The 21,651-nt window shown below is 36.0% G+C and overlaps 1 protein-coding gene, 1 non-coding gene and 1 pseudogene across 11 annotated transcripts in view; 1 reads left to right on the forward strand and 2 right to left on the reverse strand.

Annotated features, from left to right (window-relative positions):
- Positions 1 to 21,651, reverse strand: part of ATRX (ATRX chromatin remodeler) — a 269,851-nt gene that overhangs the window by 226,285 nt on the left and 21,915 nt on the right. For 8 of the 10 annotated variants that reach the window (XM_065916979.1, XM_065916985.1, XM_065916984.1 and 5 more), the window contains one exon: positions 15,334 to 15,439. The exons of the other annotated variants lie outside the window; for them this stretch is intronic. In XM_065916979.1, the coding sequence (XP_065773051.1) occupies positions 15,334 to 15,365 (32 nt within the window). In that variant the 5' untranslated portion in view covers positions 15,366 to 15,439. The remainder of the gene's footprint in view (positions 1 to 15,333; positions 15,440 to 21,651) is intronic. 10 annotated transcript variants of the gene reach the window in all.
- Positions 1,238 to 2,841, forward strand: LOC136153821 (alpha-1,2-mannosyltransferase ALG9 pseudogene; annotated as a pseudogene).
- On the reverse strand, positions 12,833 to 12,966 carry LOC136154951 (small nucleolar RNA SNORA69). Its single transcript, XR_010660646.1, has one exon. It is a non-coding gene; the product is annotated as a small nucleolar RNA SNORA69 (small nucleolar RNA).

The following is a 21,651-nucleotide window of genomic DNA, read 5'->3' on the forward strand; positions in this document are numbered from 1 at the left end:
ATTAAAATTCCAAAAAGTTCAATTACAATATAAAAAATACTTCATGCTACAATGTTAAACAAAAAACAAACTGAACATGAAATATAATCACAACTATGTTTCAAAATAAATAAAAATATTACAAAAAAGTACACTAAAAAATTAATGTTACCTGTATGATAAGATTGTGATACTTTTTCTTCTACATTTTTGTGATATGATAAATTCATTGCATTACTCCTAAGTGCATGGAGATATAGGTTTTAAATTAAATAGTAATTCACAATTGACTTTTCACTAATCCAACAGATTTTCCACACTTCATTTACTACAAGTTTACCATTCATTCATGTCTTCTAACTTATGTCCTTATTCAAGTAAAATTATAAGAAGTCCTTTCAACAGCTGGCAAGTATTAACTATGTAAACATATAAAATAAAGCCTAATTTTTTATAAACTTTGTATGCCTTGATTTTACTCTCAAATGTGATAAAGGTCCAAACAGGTGCTACTATGCCAATGAATACCAATCACTGAAAAATCAAACGTTAGGGTAAATGGTGGAATTTTTCTTAGCCCACACTGTCTCGGGTTTCCTTACATAACCATGACAAATTTTAACATCCATTTTATACACACTGGCCTGGTTTAAACTTCATGAAAACTTTATTACAGGGAACCAAGGCTCAGAAAGGTGCTTATGCCTGTACAGTGAGGGGCTGTGCCTGATCCAGTCTTCCAGCCAGGAGGGCCCACAGCCTCTTCACTCTGCTCCCTCTCCACTACCACGGTGGATGGATATTGGATCTTCATCAGACTTAAACAGATGCCCCAGCTCAGGTCTCATTTTGTTAGTGAAGAAACCCTAGAGTGCAGGTCATATGGGAATAAAATAGGACAAGTCTGGGTACCAGAAGGATCTACTGCTTTCAAGTATCTGCTCTCAACAAGGTTATATGCTGCTCTCCAGAGCAACATCTCTGACTGTGATGAAACACTCAAATACTGGGAACCAACACACTACCTCATCTATGGGAAGGGGTTTCAGGCTTGGGAATATTCCCCAGCTTATCTTTAAGATTCTTATTCGAGAAGGAAATGGCAACCCACTCCAGTACTCTTGCTTGGAATATCCCATGGACCGAGGAACCTGGTAGGCTACAGTCCATGGGGTCACAAAGAGTCGGACATGACTGAGCGACTTCACTTTCACTTTACAAGGCTGTGTGTAAGAAGTTTGGGCTGCATGTGCATCAAATGTTAGCCTTCTTGGTTCTCAACACTGACATCTTTTGCTCATTATCAGCATTCATTCCTTCCTAGAAGTTTCTGTTTGTACACTACCTTGATAGTTATGACTGGCTGGGATATGGACAAACTTCCATTAATATAATTGGATTAGCAGCTGGGGCTATCTTAGGCTGGCCATTCAGTGTAGCTCTTGGTTTACCTACTGCCTCTGATTTGCTGGTCATGAAACAGGTTGGAAGAGTTTCTTTCACTGGTTGCTGGTTGCCCTAATGCTCTTTCTGGTGACTGTGGTAGTCACTGACAGCTACTATTACAGAAAGTTGATGACTGCACCACTCAACATTGTTTTGTATAACGTCTTTACTCTTCATGGACCTGATCTTTATGGTACAGAATCCTGGTATTTTTATTTAATTAATGAATTCCTGAATTTTAGTGTAGTCTTTGCTCACTGACTTTTTTTATAGAATACCTACTGCAGAGATTTCATGATCAGAATTTAGACCACCGACACTGCCTTATGTGGTAGCTCAGATGGTAAAGAATCCGCCTATAATGCAGGAGACACAGATGACATGGGTTCGATCCCTGGGTTGGGAAGATCCCCTGGAGAAAGACATGGCAACCCTCTAGTATTCTTGCCTGAAAAATCCCATGGACAGAGGAACCACGGGCTACAGTCCATGGGGTCGCAATGTCAGACACGACTATGCAACTTAAGACTTCGTTCCAATGTATATTTCATTTATAATTTTCTCCATCCAGCCTCATAAAGAAGAGAGAGTTCTTTTCCCTGTATATCCATTTATATGTCTCTGTGGTGCCGTGGCATTTTCTGCACTTCTGAAATGTCACCACTTCGTGGTTCAGCAATACCGCCTGGAGCATGATACCGTTTGACATCAAATTGACTGGTGTTATGAACACTCTTCCTGTTTAGACTCTTACCTTCTTCCCGCTCTGTGGCACTGTTCAGAGGGTATCCTGGGCCCCTTGATTTGTATCCAGAATTTTACTGAACTGCCACAGACCCAACCATTCACAGTGTCCCAGAAGGCCAACCTGTTAATGTCTGTATAGGAAAAAAATGGTATAGATTTCCCAACAGCTTCCTTCTGCCCAATAATTGGCAGCTTCAATTCATTCCATCAGAGTTCAGAGGCCAGTTACCAAAACCTTCTGCAGAGGGAACACTGGCCTACATATTGTTCCTACTGATATGAATGACCAGAACCTAGAGGAGCCATCCAGATATACTGACATCAGTAAATGTTAGTGGATTTGGACACCATGAAAATAACAAACTAGGAGCCAAAATATTCATCCAATAGAAAAGAATGGATCAACTTGGCTTACAGACCATTCCTTGATGCTTCCAGATCTTCAAAGTTGTATGTCTCTTCCTGTCAGTGCATGCAAACTACACCATCCTCAAATCCCAGAAAGCAAAACAAACCAAAGAAAAGTGGAGGTTAGCACCATGCCTATGGCCCCAAAGGATAATCATCCTGTTAACTGGGGATTCCACAGACAGGACTCTCTCCAGGTCATTGCTTTTAACATTTGTAAAAAAGTCTGTTGGATATCGAAAAAAAAAGACACTTACTTGATAAATGCAGTAAGGGAGTTAAATAATTTGCACTTGTAATGGAAAATCAGGAATTCTGTCTCTAATCAAAGCCCACCCTACACTGCATTCCTTAAGAGAAGTGAGGGCATAGTGACTAATTAACTTAATGAATAGGAAAAGTAGTTATGCTAATAGATAATTCTCAAAACTCAGAATATTTCAAAGGACTAAGGATAAACTAAGATGTCTACAAAAGTATTGATATCTTCAATTACTATAGCATACTTTCCCTAAATTTTTCATCTTTGTTCATTGCTTTATTATTTTGCATATATTCATTAATTTTTCATTTAATTTTTAATAAAAACACTATGAATACATTAAATTACCTAAGTTCTCTAGTTTTACTATGCATGATTAATCCACTGAGCTTACCATACTATCCTTATTTGGATGCAGCAGCAATTAAACATAAGGTGCTAACAGTAAGAAAAACAAATCATTTCAAACTCAATTTCTAAAACTTCCAACTGAAATTGGAACCTGATTCTCACAAAGACCAAGCCCTGAAAGATGTCACACAAGCATTCCAAACAAAGGAGAGCATCCGGAAAAGCAAGTTACATTATTTCACATGGGTTCATTTATTTTAAAAAGCCAAAAACAAACAGAAAAGAACCAGTGAGCTACAAAAAGTAAGCAGCTTAGAAGTCTCACTACTATACTCACAACAAGAAAAAAGATAAATTGAAAATCAGTAAGTTTTCTTAGATCCATTAGAGAACTGAGGTCACAGGTTGCTGTTGTTTAGTTACTGTGTCTCTTTTGCAACCACATGGACTGTACCCTGCCAGGTTTCTCTGTCCATGGAATCTTCCAGCAAGAATACTGGAGTGGGTTGCCATTTCCTTTCCCAGGAGATCTTCCCCACCCGAGGATTGAATCTGTGTCTCATGCATTGGCAGGCAGATTCTTTACTGCTGAGCCACCAGGGAAGCCCAAGGACACAGAACAAATCACCAAGAAAGAAAAAAAAATGGAAAACAGGCAGATACAGAAAATCACATTTTATCTGAAGTGAGAAAACTTCAAGAGTAACTGATGAATTACCAGAGGACAAAAAGGATTAGCCTGAGAGTTAAATAAAAAAAAAAAAATCCTGGGTTCCCAGTTTGAATGGGAGGCATACTTTCCTGGGTTTTACCTACAGGAGTCCCAAAAGGTTTTCAGGTTTTCATGAGAAAGATCTGAGGGGAAAAAAATCCTACTGCACCTTAAGTAGGAGGAGGGGAAAGTAACCATATTAAAATACACCCAGAACATTCTCATTGTAACAAAGTCATGCTCTCAAGGTAAACTACTACACCATAGCGTTCTCTACCTGGAGGAAGAGCAATTAGACAACCTCAGCCTCCTCCAGCTTTCCTACCTCACCTAAGTAGGGAGGGGAAAGGGTAAGAAACATTTCTGAAGATCACAGCCCAGGGACAAGGGCCTACTTTAAAAAAAAAAAAAAAAAAACGTGATTCATAATATCACTTTCCCTCTCCAACTCCTGGGATTCAATATAATAAACTAGAATTACAAATGGGAAAGCTGTAAGATACAAATTCTGTTTAAAAAAGAATTCTTAAGAACACCCAAAGACAAAAGGGAAGGAAAAAAAAACTAAAACAAGGAAACTAGAAGAAATTAAAGGCTCTGGCACAAACAGCTACAGCAAACTTTAAACACAGCCCCATTCCTTGCCATGTTAACATAAAAGTTCACACTAAAAGCCTGACTACCTCATTTCTTAATACACACAGCTTTCAAAAAATTACAAGTTCTACTAAAAGTCAAGAAAAAACACAATCTAAAGTCACAAAGACAGCATTAGAACCAGACTCAGAGAAGACACAGAGTTTTGAAATTATCAGATAGGTAAATTTTAAATAGCTATAACTAATACAATAAGGATTCTTAAGGGATAAAGTGAGCAGCTTGCAAGAATAGATGTGTAATGTAAGCACAGATGAAAACTCAAATAAATAAAAGAAAATGCTACAAATCCAACACACTATAAAAGAAAGAATGCCTTTAATGGACACAGCCAATGAAAGAATCAATGAGACTGAAGAGACAATCAGTGAGGATAATATGTCAATATAAATCTTTTGAACTGAAATGCAAAGAGAAAAAATAACAAAAGGGAACACAAAAACTAATAACTGTAGGACAATTACGGAAGGTGTAACATAAATGTAATTGAAATACAGAGGACAAGAATGAAAATAGCAGAAGAAATGTTTGAAATAAAAGAAAGGTGGAAAAGCTTCCAAAATTAATGACAGATACCAGAGAAGAAGGATATCAAGCAGTGTAAATATTAAATATCTACATCTAGCTTTCTCATATGCAAACAGCAGAAAAGCAGAGCCAAAGAGAAAAATCTTTTAAAAAGCCAACAACAAAAAAATAGAGGATCACGGATAAGCATTCGATCTTACGTGTTGTCCGAAACCATACAAGCAGGAAGAAAGCAGAATGAAATACCTCACCAAGCTAGGATAGTGTATCCAGTAAAATGATTCTTCAAAAGTAAAAGAAAAAGAGACTTCCTCAAACAAAAACCAAAATCTTTTGTTGACAGTAGCTTTTCCCTGCAAGAAATGTTGAAAGAAGTTCTCCAGAGAGAAAGAAAATTATACAGGTCAGAAGTACACACCTACATAAAGAAAGGAAAAGTATTAGAGAAGAAATAAGTGAAGGTAAAATAACATCTTTCATGTTTCTTATCCTTAACTGACTTAATAGTCAACTGTCCAAACTAGTAATAACAAAAAATGCATTGGGTGATTATAGCTTATGGATAAGAAAAGGAATTGGGAATACTGTTATAAGGTATCTACACTACTTGTGAAGGGGTATGCGTGTGTGCTAAGTCACTTTAGTCATATCCAACTCTTTGTGACCCTATGAACTGTAGTCCATCAGGCTCCTCTGTCCATTAGATTCTCCACACAAAAATACTGGAATGGGTTGCCATGCCCTTCTCGTGAAGTGGTATAATGTTATTTAAAAATGAACTTAGACTAGTTATAAATGTATACTGCAAACTATAAGGCAATCAATAAAAATGTTGAAAGAAGTATAATTTTTAAGAGGAAAGAAAATGAAATCATATAAATGTTCAATTAAAACCAAAGGCCAAAAAAGAAGATAAAAAAGAAAACAAGCACAATGAACAAAGTTACAAACATGGCAGGTATTAAACCAACTACATCAAAATTCACTTTAAATGTGAATGACCTAAATTCACAAACCAAGAGTCAGAGAATGTCAAGAACATGAGGTGGATATAGTCAGAAGTCAGAATTGACTAAACCAAGACCAATATATATGTTGTCTTTATATATACTTAAAGACACCACTTTAAAGACACTGACTATAAATAAAGGAAAGCCAAGGGAAATATGCAGTTATTCTTTATAGGGTACAGAGGTTTAGTTTTGCAAGATGAAAAAGATCTGGAGATTGGCAGCACAACAATCTAAAAAAGGCAAAAATGTACATAACACTATTGAAATGTAAATTTTAAAAAGCTTTATGTTATAGGTATTTTATCACATTTTTTTTAAAGTAAATGGATGTCTATTCAAGTTCTTGGTACACTTTCTAATTGAATTGTGTTTTTTCTGCTGAGTTGTAAAATTTCTTTATATATTTTGGATATTAAATCCTTGTCAAATAAATGACTTGCAAACATTTTTTGTGTAGGTTGTCTTCTCACTCTGGAGACTGTGGTTTAACACACAAATTTTTTATTTTAATGAGGTCCGTATTATCTACTTTTCTTTTCTTGCCTCTGTTTTTAGCATCTTATTTAGAGACTACTGACAAGCTCTACACAGTCAGTGAAAACAAGACTGGGATCTGACTATGGCTCAGATCATAAACTTCTTATTACCATATTCAAACTTAAACTAAAGAAAGTAGGGAAAACTACTAGACCATTCAGGTATGACCTAAATCAAATCCCTTATGACTATACATTGGAAGTAAGAAATAGATTTAAGGGGCTAGATCTGATAGACACAGAGCCTATGGACACTATGGACAGAGGTTTGTGACACTGTACAGGAGGCAGGAATCAAGACCATACCCAAGAAAGGGAAATGCAAAAAGGCAAAATGGCTGTCTGAGGAAGCCTTACAAATAGCTGTGAAAAGAAGAGAAGTGAAAAGCAAAGGAGAAAAGGAAAGATATACCCATTTGAATGCAGAAATCCAAAGAATAGCAAGGATAGATAAGAAAGCCTTCCTCAGTGATCAATGCAAAGAAATAGAGGAAAACAACAGAATGGGAAAGATGAGAGATCTCTTCAAGAAAATAAGATACCAAGGGAACATTTCATGCAAAGATGGGCTCAATAAAGGACAGAAATGGTATGGACCTAACAGAAGCAGAAGATATTAAGAAATGGCAAGAATACACAGAAGGACTGTACAAAAAAGATCTTCACAACCCAGATAATCACGATGGTGAGGTCATCAACCTAGAGCCAAACATTCTGGAATGTGAAGTCAAATGGGCCTTAGGAAGCATCACTATGGACAAAACTAGTGGAGGTGATGGAATTCCAGTTGAGCTATTTCAAATCCTAAAAGATGATGCTGTGAAAATACTGCGCTCAATATGCCAGCAAATTTGGAAAACTCAGCAGTGGCCACAGGACTGGAAAAGGTCAGTTTTCATTCCAATCCCAAAGAAAGGCAATGCCAAAGAATGCTCAAACTACTGCACAACTGCACTCATCTCACATGCTTTCAAAGTAATGCTCAAAATTCTCCAAGTCAGGCTTCAACAGTATGTGGACCGTGAACTTCCTGATGTTAAAGCTGGATTTAGAAAAGGCAGAAGAATCAGAGATCAGATTGCCAACATCCGTTGGATCATCGAAAAAGCAAGGGAGTTTCAGAAAAACATGTACTTCTGCTTTACTGACTATGCCAAAGCCTTTGACTGTGTGTATCACAATAAACTGTAGAAAATTCTGAAGGAGATGGGAATAACAGACCACCTGACCTGCCTCTTGAGAAACATGTATTCAGGTCAGGAAGCAACAGTTAAAACAGACTGGCTCCAAATAGAAAAAGGAGTACGTCAAGGCTGTGTATGTCACCCTGCTTGTTTAACTTATATGCAGAGTACATCATGAGAAATGCTGGGCTGGAGGAAGAACAAGCTGGAATCAAGATTGCCAGGAGAAATAACAATAACCTCAGAAATGCAGATGACACCACCCTTGTAGCAGAAAGTGAATAAGAACTAAAGAGCCTCTTGATGAAAGTGAAAGAGGAGAGTGAAAAAGTTGGCTTAAAGCTCAACATTCAGAGAACTAAGATCATGGCATCTGGTTCCAACACTTCATGGTAAATAGATGGGAAAACAGTGGAAACGGTGGCTGACTTTAATTTGGGGGGCTCTAAAATCACTGCAGATGGTGACTGCAGCAAAGAAATTAAAAGACGCTTACTCCTTGGAAGGAAAGTTATGACCAACCTAGACAGCATATTAAAAAGCAGAGACATTAATCTGTCCACAAGGTCCGTCTAGTCAAGGCTATGGTTTTTACAGGAGTCATGTATGGATGTGAGAGTTGGACTATAAAGAAAACTGAGCGCTGAAGAGTTGATGCTTTTGAACTGTGGTGTTGGAGAAGACTCTTGAGAATCTCTTGGACTGCAAGGAGATCCAACCAGTGCATCCTAAAGCAGATCAGTCCAGGGTGTTCACTGGAAGGACTGATGTCGAAGCTGAAATTCCAATACTTTGGCTACCTGATGCAAAGAGCTGGTTCATTAGAAAAGACCCTGATGCTGGGAGGGATTGGGGGCAGGAGGAGAAGGGGATGACAGAGGATGAGATGGTTGGATGGCATCACCAACTCATGGACATGGGTTTGTGTAGACTCCAGGAGTTTGTGATGGACAGGGAGGCCTGGCATGCTGCAGTTCATGGGGTCGCAAAGAGTCAGACACAACTGAGTGACTGAATGGAATGGAATAGACAAATTCAAGGCCCTTAAGTTTTCTAAGCGTTTTACAGTTTTAGCTCTGAAATTTAGGTATTTGTTTCATTTTTAGTTGTACATGGTGTAAGGTAACAGTTCAACCTTCTTTCTTTCACATGGAGATATTCAATGGACACAGCACCATTTATTAATGACGGTATCAAGATGGGTACAGAGCTTTTTGGAGGGAATGATGGAGTTCTGGGTAAATGGTAGTGACTGTTACATATTGTCAATGTATTTAATGCCACTGAATTGCAAATTTACAAATGGTTAAAATGATAAATATCATAATATGTATACTTTACCACAGTAAAAATAAACACAAAATACTACTTCACACCCACAAGAATGGGTATCATTTAAAAGATTTAAAAGATATTAGGAGGTTATAGGCGAGGATGTGGAAACATTGGAACCCTCACACACTGCTGATGTAAATATAAAACAGATAAGCACTAGACTATTTGTGAACTAATACAAAACTGAAAAAGTTTTGACAGCTCCTCAGAAAGTCAAACATACAAAAATTTATATGCATTTGTTCACAGCAGCATGATTCATAATAACCAAAAAATAGAAACCAAATATCCATTAAATAAATGAATATTTTTCAGCAATATTAATGAATAAAGTTCTGAGTCATGCTACAATATGGATATACCTTGAAAATATGCTAAAAGAATGTATTCAGTCATGAAAGATCACATCCTGTATGGTTCTTTTCATAGGAAATGTTCAAAATACACAAATCCATAGTGATAGAAAGTAAAATAGTGGTTGACAGGAACTGGGGTAGGGATATAAGGGAAAATGAAGAGTAACTACTAATTGGTAGAGGATTTCTGTTAAAGTGATGAATATTGTAGTGAAGGCTATACAGATCTGACAGTACACTAAAACCACCAAACTGTACTCTTTAAATGAATGGACTGTGGTATGTGATTTATATCAATAAATTTGTTATTTTTTAAAAAGTGACTTGGACATTGACTGAGTTGTTTAGAGATCTTCTAACAGCAATTGCACTAGAATTTAGACCTTTCATATAATTTTTACCCTGAACACAAACTAGGAAAAAAACTGACTCACTAGAAGTTTTAACATGATCTAAGGATATTAATTCGATTTCTTTAGCTTTAAAAGCAGTGATTAGAAAGCAATCAATCCGTTAATACTTGAATTTTTTGGTTCAGCACAGATTATAAAACTATGGGATGGAAACAAAAATTAAAATAAATTTCTCAACTATACCTTTTTTAAACTATACCTGTCAAACTAGATAATTACTTTGGTGCTTTTGAGGCCAAGTAGCAGTGAACAAGGATTGACTATATTAAAAATGAGGTAGAAAAAGCACAAGCTTCCTCTACCCAGGATCTCACACTAGAATATCAAGCCTTTCATGAAGCTCTGCTTTATGAGAAATTCCACATTTAGTATTAAGAAAAAAAACCAAGTGTCCATACTTTATGTACACAAAGAGCACAAGGTTTTACAATATGGTTTTACAATCTCTATTCTCTATGATAAGATATTTTTGGTCTTGAATCCTACCTGAATCTTATTATTTTATTATTCTTTCAAGATTAATTTTTAATAGTAATTTTATAGTGGGACATAGGAAGGGTCAATGTATCAAACAGTCTGGTAAAGATCTTGTGCCACAAATAAGGGAATTAAATGCTATCTTCCCTCTTAATTCTTCAGACATTCCTCTAGGTATCCTCTAAAAGATCGATTTTTTAAGGCCACATGCTTCTCCTAAAGCTTTGGAAATATTAATATCTTATCCTTGAAGAACGTCTGGGAATACAACACACTCTTGTTCAGTTCAGTTCAGTCGCTCAGTCATGTCTGACACTGCGACCCCATAGACTAGAGCACACCAGGTTTCTCTGCCCATCACCAACTCCGGAGCTTACTCAAACTCATGTCCAAAGACTCGGTGATGCCATCCAACCATCTCATCCTCTGTTGTCACCTGCTCCTCCCGCCTTCAATCTTTTCCAGCATCAGGGTCTTTTCAAATGAGTCAGTTCTTTGCAACAGGTGGTCAACGTATTAGAGATTCAGCTTCAGCATCAGTCCTTCTGATGAATATTCATGACTGATTTCCTTTAGGATGGACTGGTTGGATCTCCTTGCAGTCCAAGGGACTCTCAAGAGTCCTCTCCAACACCACAGTTCAAAAGCATCAATTCTTCGGCACTCAGCTTGCTTTATAGTCCAACTCTCACAGCTACACATGACTACTGGAAAAACCATAGCCCTGACTAGGCAGATTTTGCTGGGAAACTAACAGTCCCTGCTTTTTAATATGCTGTCTAGGTTGGTCACAGCTTTTCTTCCAAGGAGCAAGTGTCTCTTAATTTCATCGCTGCAGTGATTCTGGAGCCCCCAAAAATAAAGTCTGTCACTGTTTCCACTGTTTCCCATGTTTCCACTGTTTCTATTTGCCATGAAGTGTTGGAACCAGATGCCATGATCCTAGTTTTTTGAATGTTGAGCTTTCAACTTTTTCACTCTCTTCTTTCACTTTCATCAAGAGGCTCTTTAATTCTTCTTCGCTTTCTGCCATAAAGGTGTCACCTGCATATCTGAGCCTACTGGTATTTCTCCCGGCAATCTTGATTCCAGCTTGTGCTTCCTCCAGCCCAGTGTTTCTCATGATGTACTCTGCATATAAGTTAAATAAGCAGGGTGACAATAGACAGCCTTGACATACTCCTTTCCCTATTTGGAACCAGTCTTTTCCCTACCTGGAACCGATCTGTTGTTCCATGTCCAGTTCTAACTATTGAATTCTGACCTGCATAAAGATTTCTCAAGAGGCAGGTCAGGTGGTCTGTTATTCCCATCTCTTTCAGAATTTTCCACAGTTTGTTGTGGTCCACACAGTCAAACGTTTTGGAGTAGTCAATAAAGCAGAAGTACATGTTTTTCTGGAACTCTCTTGCTTTTTCAATGATCCAACGGATGCTGGCAATCTGATCTCTGGTTCTTCTGCCTTTTCTAAATCCAGCTTTAACATCAGGAAGTTCATGGTTCACATACTGTTGAGTCTGGCTTGGAGAATTTTGAGCATTACTTTGAAAGCATGTGAGATGAGTGCAGTTGTGCAGTAGTTTGAGCATTCTTTGGCATTGCCTTTCTTTGGGATTGGAATGAAAACTGACCTTTTCCAGTCCTGTGGCCACTGCTGAGTTTTCCAAATTTGCTGGCATATTGAGCGCAGTATTTTCACAGCATCATCTTTTAGGATTTGAAATAGCTCAACTGGAATTCCATCACCTCCACTAGTTTTGTCCATAGTGATGCTTCCTAAGGCCCATTTGACTTCACATTCCAGAATGTTTGGCTCTAGGTTGATGACCTCACCATCGTGATTATCTGGGTTGTGAAGATCTTTTTTGTACAGTCCTTCTGTGTATTCTTGCCATTTCTTAATATCTTCTACTGTTAGGTCCATACCATTTCTGTCCTTTTTTGAGCCTGTCTTTGCATGAAATGTTCCCTTGGTATCTCTTATTTTCTTGAAGAGATCTCTAGTCTTTCCCATTCTATTGTTTTCCTCTATTTCTTTGCATTGATCACTGAGGAAGGCTTTCTTATCTCTCCTTGCTATTCTTTGGAACTCTGCATTCAAATGGGTATATCTTTCCTTTTCTCCTTTGCCTTTTGCTTCTCTTCTTTTCACAGCTATTTGTAAGGCTTCCTCAGACAACCACTTTGCCTTTTTATATTTCTTTTTCTTGGGGATGGTCTTGATCACTGCCTCCTGTACAATGTCACAAACCTCCATCCATAGTTCTTCTGGCACTCTGTCTATCAGATCTAATCCCCTGAATCTATTTCTTACTTCCAATGTATAGTCATAAGGGATTTGATTTAGGTCATACCTGAATGGTCTAGTGGTTTTCACTACTTTCTTCAGTTTATTTTTTTTCTTTTTTCTGTTTATACTTTTTCCATCAACTGTTTATGTCAATCTGTCATGATTTTACCCCCATAAATGGCAAAATCAAAAAACGATCAACACAGATTTTCTTTCAGCAGGATAATGTCAGTACTTCCACAAAAGAAAGCACTGTAATTGCAACCTGCTTTACTTTCTTCAATTTAAATCTTGAATTTGCCAAGAAGGAGTTCATGATCTGAGCCACAGTCAGCTCCTGGTCTTGTTTTTGTTGACTGTATAGAGTTTCTCCATCTTTGGCTGCAAAGAATATAATGAATCTGATTTTGTTATTGACCATCTGGTGATGTCTATGTGTAGTCTTCTGTTGTGTTTTTGGAAGAGGGTGTTTGCTATGACCAGCACATTCTCTTGGCAAAACTCTATTAACCATTGCCCTTCATTCTGTACTCCAAGGCCAAATTTGCCTGTTATTCCAGGTATTTCTTGACTTCCTACTTTTGTATTCGAGTCCCCTATAATGAAAAGGACATCTTTTTGGGTGTCAGTTCTAGAAGGTCTTGTAGGTTTTCACAAAACCATTCATCTTCAACTTCTTCAGTATTACTGGTTGGGGGCATAGACTTGGATTACTGTGATATTGAATGGTTTGCCTTGGAAACGAACAGAAATCATTCTGTCGTTTTTGAGATTGCATCCAAGTACTGCATTTTGGACTCTTTTGTTGACTATGATGGCTATTCCATTCTTTCTAAGGGATTCTTGCCCACAGTACCAGATATAATGTTACTTAGCCAAAAAAAGGGAGGCGTACAAAAAATACTCAAACAGGAAATAACACAGGTATCTCTTTTATATCATCTCAAGAAACCATTCAGGCCTCCCAGCAATCTAAGGATATAAAAATTAAGTATATGAGATGACAGGTCATATCTATCACTGACACCATAGAATAATCATCTTATGAAACAAATTTTATTTTTCTGAAAACCAGTATCCAAAATGCACTACAACAAACAAGGCACTAGTAAAATAGAAGACATTCTTTTGAGTCCAGAAACAAGATATATTAAAAGTACAAAGATAATTCAGGTTAGCTTCAGAAATACTTCTTGCCTAAAAAACTTCCATTTAAACTCTTCCCAAACTGACATAAAGAGTTTTAAACATAAATCAAGTCAGACTTCACTTTTTACTCATGAGGAATAAGATTGACTTATTTCATTTTATAATATTTACCAAATGCTGAATATATTTATTCTGAGTACTTAGTACTGCAATAAAAAGTAAATACATAAGACATGACCTTAAGGAATTCAAACTCTAATGGCAAAAAAAAGCTGTTAAATTCCCAGGAATAATCTATGGAAGAAAGGGGAAACATGCTTATAACTGTGAATTCCCTAATACTTTTAAATCTCTAGCATGTGTAATTATTTTCCACCTAATTTTTATATGGGTTCCTTCAGAGTTAAAACTCTTAACCTTGTTTCCAATACCTGCTAACCTCTATTTTGAAAAGCAAATTTTGCTGTAGAATCAGGAATTTCCTGATGGATACCTTGGAAAACAAACACTGAACCATGGATGTTTCCTGTAGTAAAAGTGAAAATTGTAATGCTTTTATACAGATTCAAGGGAAAATAAAGAACAACTGAAGATGAGAAATATGCATAAATATTTGAAAAGCTTAAATTTACTCCACTCAAGGTACATTTATTCAAAATCAGTATATTCTATTCACTGTAACAGAAAAATAAGTACAAGTATCACTGTATTTTCTAACAAAAACATACTAAAATCTTTCAAAAGAAGAAATTTTTGGAAGGTTTTTATCAAGATGAAGTATATTTTAGCCCAAAGGGAAAGAATTTAGGTTTAAATAGGATAAAACACAAACTATCCTCTGATAAAGCAGAAATACCATTTTACTTTGCCCATTGTAACAAAACCTATTTTCCTCTAGAACTTGAATCAGAGTGAATCTATATCCCTATATATTATAATGCAAACAATACTTAAACTTAGTTTAAATAAAATTTTCATTTCTCTTTTGGTAAAGAGGAAAGAGGAGAAAAACAAAACTTAGGTTTTCTGAGAAAAGACAAAGCCACATACACATATCTGTATCTATAACTAAATATTCAGTGCTTTAACAAAATCCATCTACAACCTACTAGGGCAATCATTTAGTTTGTGGACCCCTACTCAATTCTGGGGGAGTCATAGCAAATCTCTCCAGATAAAGTATATAGCTTATGTTCCTAATCAATAAAAACAGATGTAGCTTATGTTCCTAATCAATAAAAATGGAATCAGATAAAATCTACAATGCAAGCACTAGCTAAAAGGAATTTTTATAACTGCTGATTAAGGTCTGAGATAGCATTAACTTTCTTACAAGAGCAAAGCTATCATTCCAGAAGCAAAAGATATATAAACAGATGAGATCATCTTTGAAAACACAGTGTTTGGCTTATCGTTAGAATGCAATGAACTCAATACGCCAGGTGATAGATACCTGAGGGGGAAGGTATGAAAAATCAGAATCAACTTACATGGTAACTTCTCTATTTTTTGATATGTACATCAAAACTATTCATAGTTCTTTTCATGAAATTGATACCTAATCAATTCTGTCTCCAGCTATTAAACGCATCCACTCTGAAAAACAGAAAAGGAAAAAATAAAGCAACTCAATTTTATTAAGTGTTTACACTATGCTAGACAGCTGATAAAGATTTTCATGTAGGTATTACCATGTTCAGTGCATAAGTGAAAAAAACAACTTGGTTGTTGCTAACTTTTCAAAGGTTACAGAACTGGCTTTGAACCCAAATCTAACCTTTTATCAGGTAATTCCAAATGAAACTAATCTGAGACCAGAGCTCAAACCGTCTAAATTTTATTCCAAAGGATTGAAGATTAATCCATTTTCCACTATTTCCTTTCCCCAAGAGTAGAAAACATCAAATGCAAATAGACTTCTTACTGAAGTTAAACGACAATTTCTAATTCTTAGAAAAGTTTCTCTAATGTTGAAAAAACAACAGGTAAAGAATAATATAGTTTGGCTCCATTTGTACCTTAAGGAAACCCTGATATTTAATATTTAAAATGGGAACGATTACAGCACATTTAGTCACTCTCTCTAGCCTATAATATTATTCCAGGCATGGAAGTTTTAGCTTATTGTTGCTAAGGACACCCTCCATCTCCTCTGTCCCTAATAAGTCCACTAGAGAAAATGGAATATAAAGAAGTGAAAAGTACACAATATAACGTCAGCTAATGTTAGCATACATGTTGGGGTAATTTTTTTTAACAAAATTGAATGGTTACTTTACTGTTTTGCAACCTTTCCTTTCCATTAATATACAGTGAATAATCTTCTACATTATTATTTTCTAAAACAATTTTTAATGTCAGTATAGTGGTATCCCATCATGTAAAGAAAGATGCCAGAAGCTTTTTCTCAAGCTAACAGCACTTAAAAAGATAGATATGCTTTTGTTGCAAGAACTGCAGCTGCCTACTAATAGGGTCTATATTAAGGCTGCTAAATTTTAAAACCAATTTTTATTTACTCAGAACATAAGCAGTACAGAAAAAAGGGCTACATGCACTGACTATTACAAAAGATTCACTAAGAGAAACTTAAAAGAGTTACCAGTGCTTGCTTAAGCTGTTAATTTAAGGGTTAAGCTAAAATTGTCTATAAAAACACATCGGCCAGGATGTAGAAACATAGAATAAGAAAATTCTCAAATTGCCAGTGGAAGTGTAAATTAGTAAAACCATTATGGATACCAATTTGGCAATTATCTTATAATAAAAAATAGAACAAGAGAGATGGGATGGGGAGGGAGGTGGGAGGGGGGTTCAGGATGGGGAACACATGTAAATCCATGGCTGATTCATGTCGATGTATGGCAAAAACCACTACAATATTGTAAAGTAATTAGCCTCCAACTAATAAAAATAAATGGGGAAAAGAAAAATAAATTAGAACTGACCTCCTAAAGAAGCTCTAGCACATGTGCAGAGAAACATTTAAGAATGCTCTCAGTAACATTTTTTAACAGTATCAAATTAGAAAAACATTCTAAATATCCACCAATGGTATACAGATAGATTGTAGTATACCCATTCAACTCAAAACTAATGAAATGAAAAACGAGCAATCTAGATCAGTGTTGTTCAAGAGAGATATAATATAAGCCAGAAATATGGGGTCACACAGAGTCGGACACAACTGAAGTCATATTTTTATGACTTTAGCATGAAAAAGCATTTTATGACTTTATGACATTTTAGCAGCAGAAGTCATATTTTTAAAAATGCAGGTGAAATTAATTTTAATCTTATTTAGTCCAATATATCCAAATTATCATTTCAATATATAATATAAAATAATTAGTAATGAGATATTTTACTTTTTTTCATAATAAGTCTTCAATCCTGTGTGCAAATACACTTCTAGCACATCTCAATGCACACTGGCCACATTTCAGGTGCTCAATAGCCACAGACAGTTAATGGCTATTGTACTGAACAGTGTATATCTAAAGCTACCTCAAAATCCCCAAAATACTGAACCAAAAAAACAAAGTTGCAAAATCATATGTGCTATATCCAGAAAGCTGTGGTACATATACACAATGAAATATTACTCAGTCATTAAAAAGAATACATTTGAATCAGTTCTAATGAGATGGATGAAACTGGAGCCCATTATACAGGGTTCAGTAAGCCAGAAAGATAAACACCAATACAGCATACTGACACATATATATGGAATTTAGAAAGATGGTAAAGATAACCTTTTACGCAAGACAGAAAAAGAGACACAGATGTATAGAACATATTTTTGGACTCTATGGGAGAAGGCGAGGGTGGGATGTTCTGAGAGAACAGCATCGAAACATGTGTATTATCAAGTGTGAAACAGATTGCCAGTCCAGGTTGGATGCATGAGACAAGTGCTCAGGGTTGGTGCACTGGTAAGACCCAGAGGGAAGGGATTGGAGCGGGAGGTAGGAGGGGGGATCGGGATGGGGAACACATGTAAATCCATAGTTGATTCATGTCAATGTATGGCAAAAACCACTACAATATTGTAAAGTAATTAGCCTCCAACTAATAAAAATAAATGGAAAAGAAAATCATATGTGCTATATCCTATCACTTAAATAACCTATAAAGTTAAAAAATTCTAAATAATGTTTCTGGTTAAGGATATGTAGAAACTTATCTACATGTGTGTATACATATATATTATGTAGAAAGTATTTAAAATTCCATGAGACCTCACCTCTACCTTAATGTTTTATTTCTTTTTTTGTTTGGCTGTTTTTTATTTTTTTTAAACAAATCTGAAACAAACATGACAGAAGATTTCATAAAGGAATGTAATAGATGCAGAGGTGTTTGTTCATACTATAATCTTATCTGAAATTTTTGCAAATTATAATTAATTTGGGATATGCATGTTCCAAAACTCTCTTTTCTTATTTCTATTTACATTCAATCATTTAAGTCTGAAATATGCTAATGAAGTATTCAGAATGTAAACGTCATACTTCACTTTGATATACACAGAGCAAAAACATCCTTCTGTCCTTTATGCAGTAAGTTTGATAATAAAAGGTAAAGAAAAACTTCAACAAATTTAAGGTATGAATTGACAAAATTATCTCATTTATAAAAAAAAATCATCACATTTATTTGCTCAACAGCATTTACTATATAGCTATTGAGTGTGTGTTCAGCTGTGTCCAACTCTTTGCAAATCCATGGATGGTAGCCCTCCAGGCTCCTCTGTCTGTGGAATTCTCCAGGCAAGAATACTGGAGTGGGTTACTATTTCCTATTTCAAGGGATCATCCCTACGCAGGGATCAAACCGGCATACCCTGCATCTTTGGCAGGCGAATTCTTTGCCATTGCACCACCTAGGAAGCCCCACATGGCTATTATGAGCATTCAAAAAGTTCATAATGTGGTAAATAGATTTTTCTGTCACGAGTCATGTAGTCATATGGAGAACAAACAATATTTACACACCAAGATCAAAGAAAAACAGCTAAACACTGAAACAGTGACTTATGGCCCTCAGTCACTTGAGTCATGTCCGACTCTCAGTGACCCCAGGCAATTCTCCAGGCAAGCATACTACAGTGGGTTGCTGTGCCCTCCTCCAGGGGATCTGACCCTGACAGTAACTGTTAAATGGAAAATTTTAAAAGAGATTACTAAAATTACATATCAGTTTAATGTACCACAATGGGACACACAATTATTTCCTAAAATAAATTTTTTTAAAGACCAGTGAAAACACATATGCAAAATTTTCATTATTCATGCTACTTTAGTTTTGGTTAAATATGAATTACTGGTACATAATCTAAATATTCTAATAAAGGTTCACTGTATATGAAAGCAGTTCAAAATGAGAAGCACTGAAACCACAGAGACTATAAGCAGCCACAATTCAGAACTTCAGATCATTCACAAAAATTAAGTTTACACAAAAAGAAATCTGAAAAAAAAAAGTTGGAAAAACAGCTTTAAAAATTGAACTTCAATTATACCAATTGTTGGAATTTACTTTGAAATGAGTAAAAAAACAAGATGGATTGCTGCATGAGAGTTAGATACATGGAAAATATGTGATAAAACAAGTGTAGTAAAATGTTAAAAGTAGAATCTAGGTGGTGAATATATGTAAAATCATTCCTGAAAGTCTGAAATATTTCAGAAGAAAATGTTGAAAATTTTATACCTTAATAATGTGAGAGTATACTAGCTTCTAAACTTCAAGTATGGATGAACTCCAAACATCTAAAACACTATCACCTAACAGAAGTCAGGAAGGCAACCTGATTTTTGTATTAGTATCAAAAGAAAAAAGCATCCACTTGTCCTTTTGCAAATACTAGCTGGTTTCAGGTAAATACATCATAGTATAGTTTTTTTAGAAAAACTTCAATACAATAATGTGACAACCAGAATTTGTTTAAAACTAATCCAGTGAGGGGGTACTTAGGTCACTATGTATTAAAGAGAAATCGAAAATTCAATTAATTCATGTACCATGAGATGATAACTATTGAAGATGGTATCACGTACTTATACGGTTCTATTTTCTTCCTTTTGAATATGCTTGCAGCTGTCAAGAATAAAAGAAGTTAAATATATAGAGACTATTACTTTAATACCCAGTTCAGGGTCATACCTTAGAATAGTGGCCTGTAGACAATAAGGACTCAAATTTGTATACAAGTATTTACAACAGTAGTAAAAACAGAAAGAAATCTGGAGTTTAAACTCATTTCTGGTTATATACAATTAAAAATGGATTAATGCTTATTTATGAATCCACTTCATAAACACATCCAAGGCATTCATTTAAGTGTCCCTTGCCCTGACACCTCATTAGGTGTTCCTACAGAAGATTCAAGCATGATCAATATACACACATGCTGATACAAACAAAAAATATAGCTAACAGTTACTGAGTATCTATTATTTCCCAAGCGCTATTTCTAAATGCTTATTATGCAGGATCTCATTTAATCCTCAGAACCACCTCAAATATGTACTATTATCTCCATCTCTCCTTCATAGATCACAGCCTTGTCGTGGCGAAGGGGCTTACATAACTCAATGAAGCTACGAGCCATGCCATTCAGGGCACGTATGGACAGAATTAAAACGGGAAAAAAGTATGACATGGGAAGATGAGCCCCCCAAGTCAGAAGCTGTTCAGTATGCTACTGGGGAAGAGTGGAGGGCAATTACTAATAGCTCCACAAAGAATGAAATGGCTAAGCCAAAGTGGAAACTATATTCAATTATGGATGTGTCTGGTGGTAAAAGTAAAGTCCCATGCTATAAACAACAATATTTCATAGGAACATAGAATGTTAGGTACATGAAGCAAGGTAAATTGGATGTGGTCAAGCAGAAGATGGCAAGATTGAAAAACAATATCTTAGGAATCAGTGAATTAAAATGGAAAGGTAATGGGCAAATTTAATTCAGATGACCAGGACTTTTCTGGTGGTCCAGTGGTTAAGAATCCACAATGCAGGGAATGTGGGTTCAATCCCTCATCTAGGAACTAAGATCCCACATGCCTTGGGACAACTAAATCCATGTGCCACAACAGAGAGCTGGCATGTGGCAATTAAGACCCAATGCAACCAAATAAATAAATATTTTTAATTCAGTTTTTGTTTGAAATGATCATTATTATATCTACAGCTACGGGCAAGAATCCCTTAGAAGAAATGCAGTAGCCCTCACAGTCAGCAGAAAAGTAGAAGAGTCTGAAATACAGTACTTAAATGCAATCTGCAAAACAACAAAATGATCTAAGTTTGTTTCCAAGGCAAACCATTAAACATCACAGTAATCCAAGTCTATGCCCCAACCGCTAATGCCAAAGAAGCTGAAGTTGACCAGTTCTATGAAGAACTACAAGACCTTCTAAAACTAACACCAAAAAATGATGCCTTTTCATCACAGCAGATTGGAATACAAAAGTAGGAAGTCAAGAGAGACTCAGAATAACAGTCAAGTTTGGCCTTGGAGTGAAGTGAAGCAGGGCAAAGGCTAACAGAGTTTTACCAAGAGAACATGCTGTCATAGCAAACACCCTTTTCCAAGAATTCAAGAGATGACTCTCAGATGGACATCACCAAATGGTCAATATCGAAATCAGACTGACTATGTTCTTTGCAGCCAAAGATGGAGAAGCTCTATACAGTCAGCAAAAACAAGAACTGGAGCTAACAATGGCTCGGATCATGAGCTCCTTATTGCAAAATTCAGTTAACTTGAAAAAAGCAGTGAAAACCACTAGGCAATTCA

The sequence above is a fragment of the Muntiacus reevesi genome, chromosome X (genome assembly GCF_963930625.1).
Source record: "Muntiacus reevesi chromosome X, mMunRee1.1, whole genome shotgun sequence".
NCBI lineage: Eukaryota > Metazoa > Chordata > Mammalia > Artiodactyla > Cervidae > Muntiacus > Muntiacus reevesi.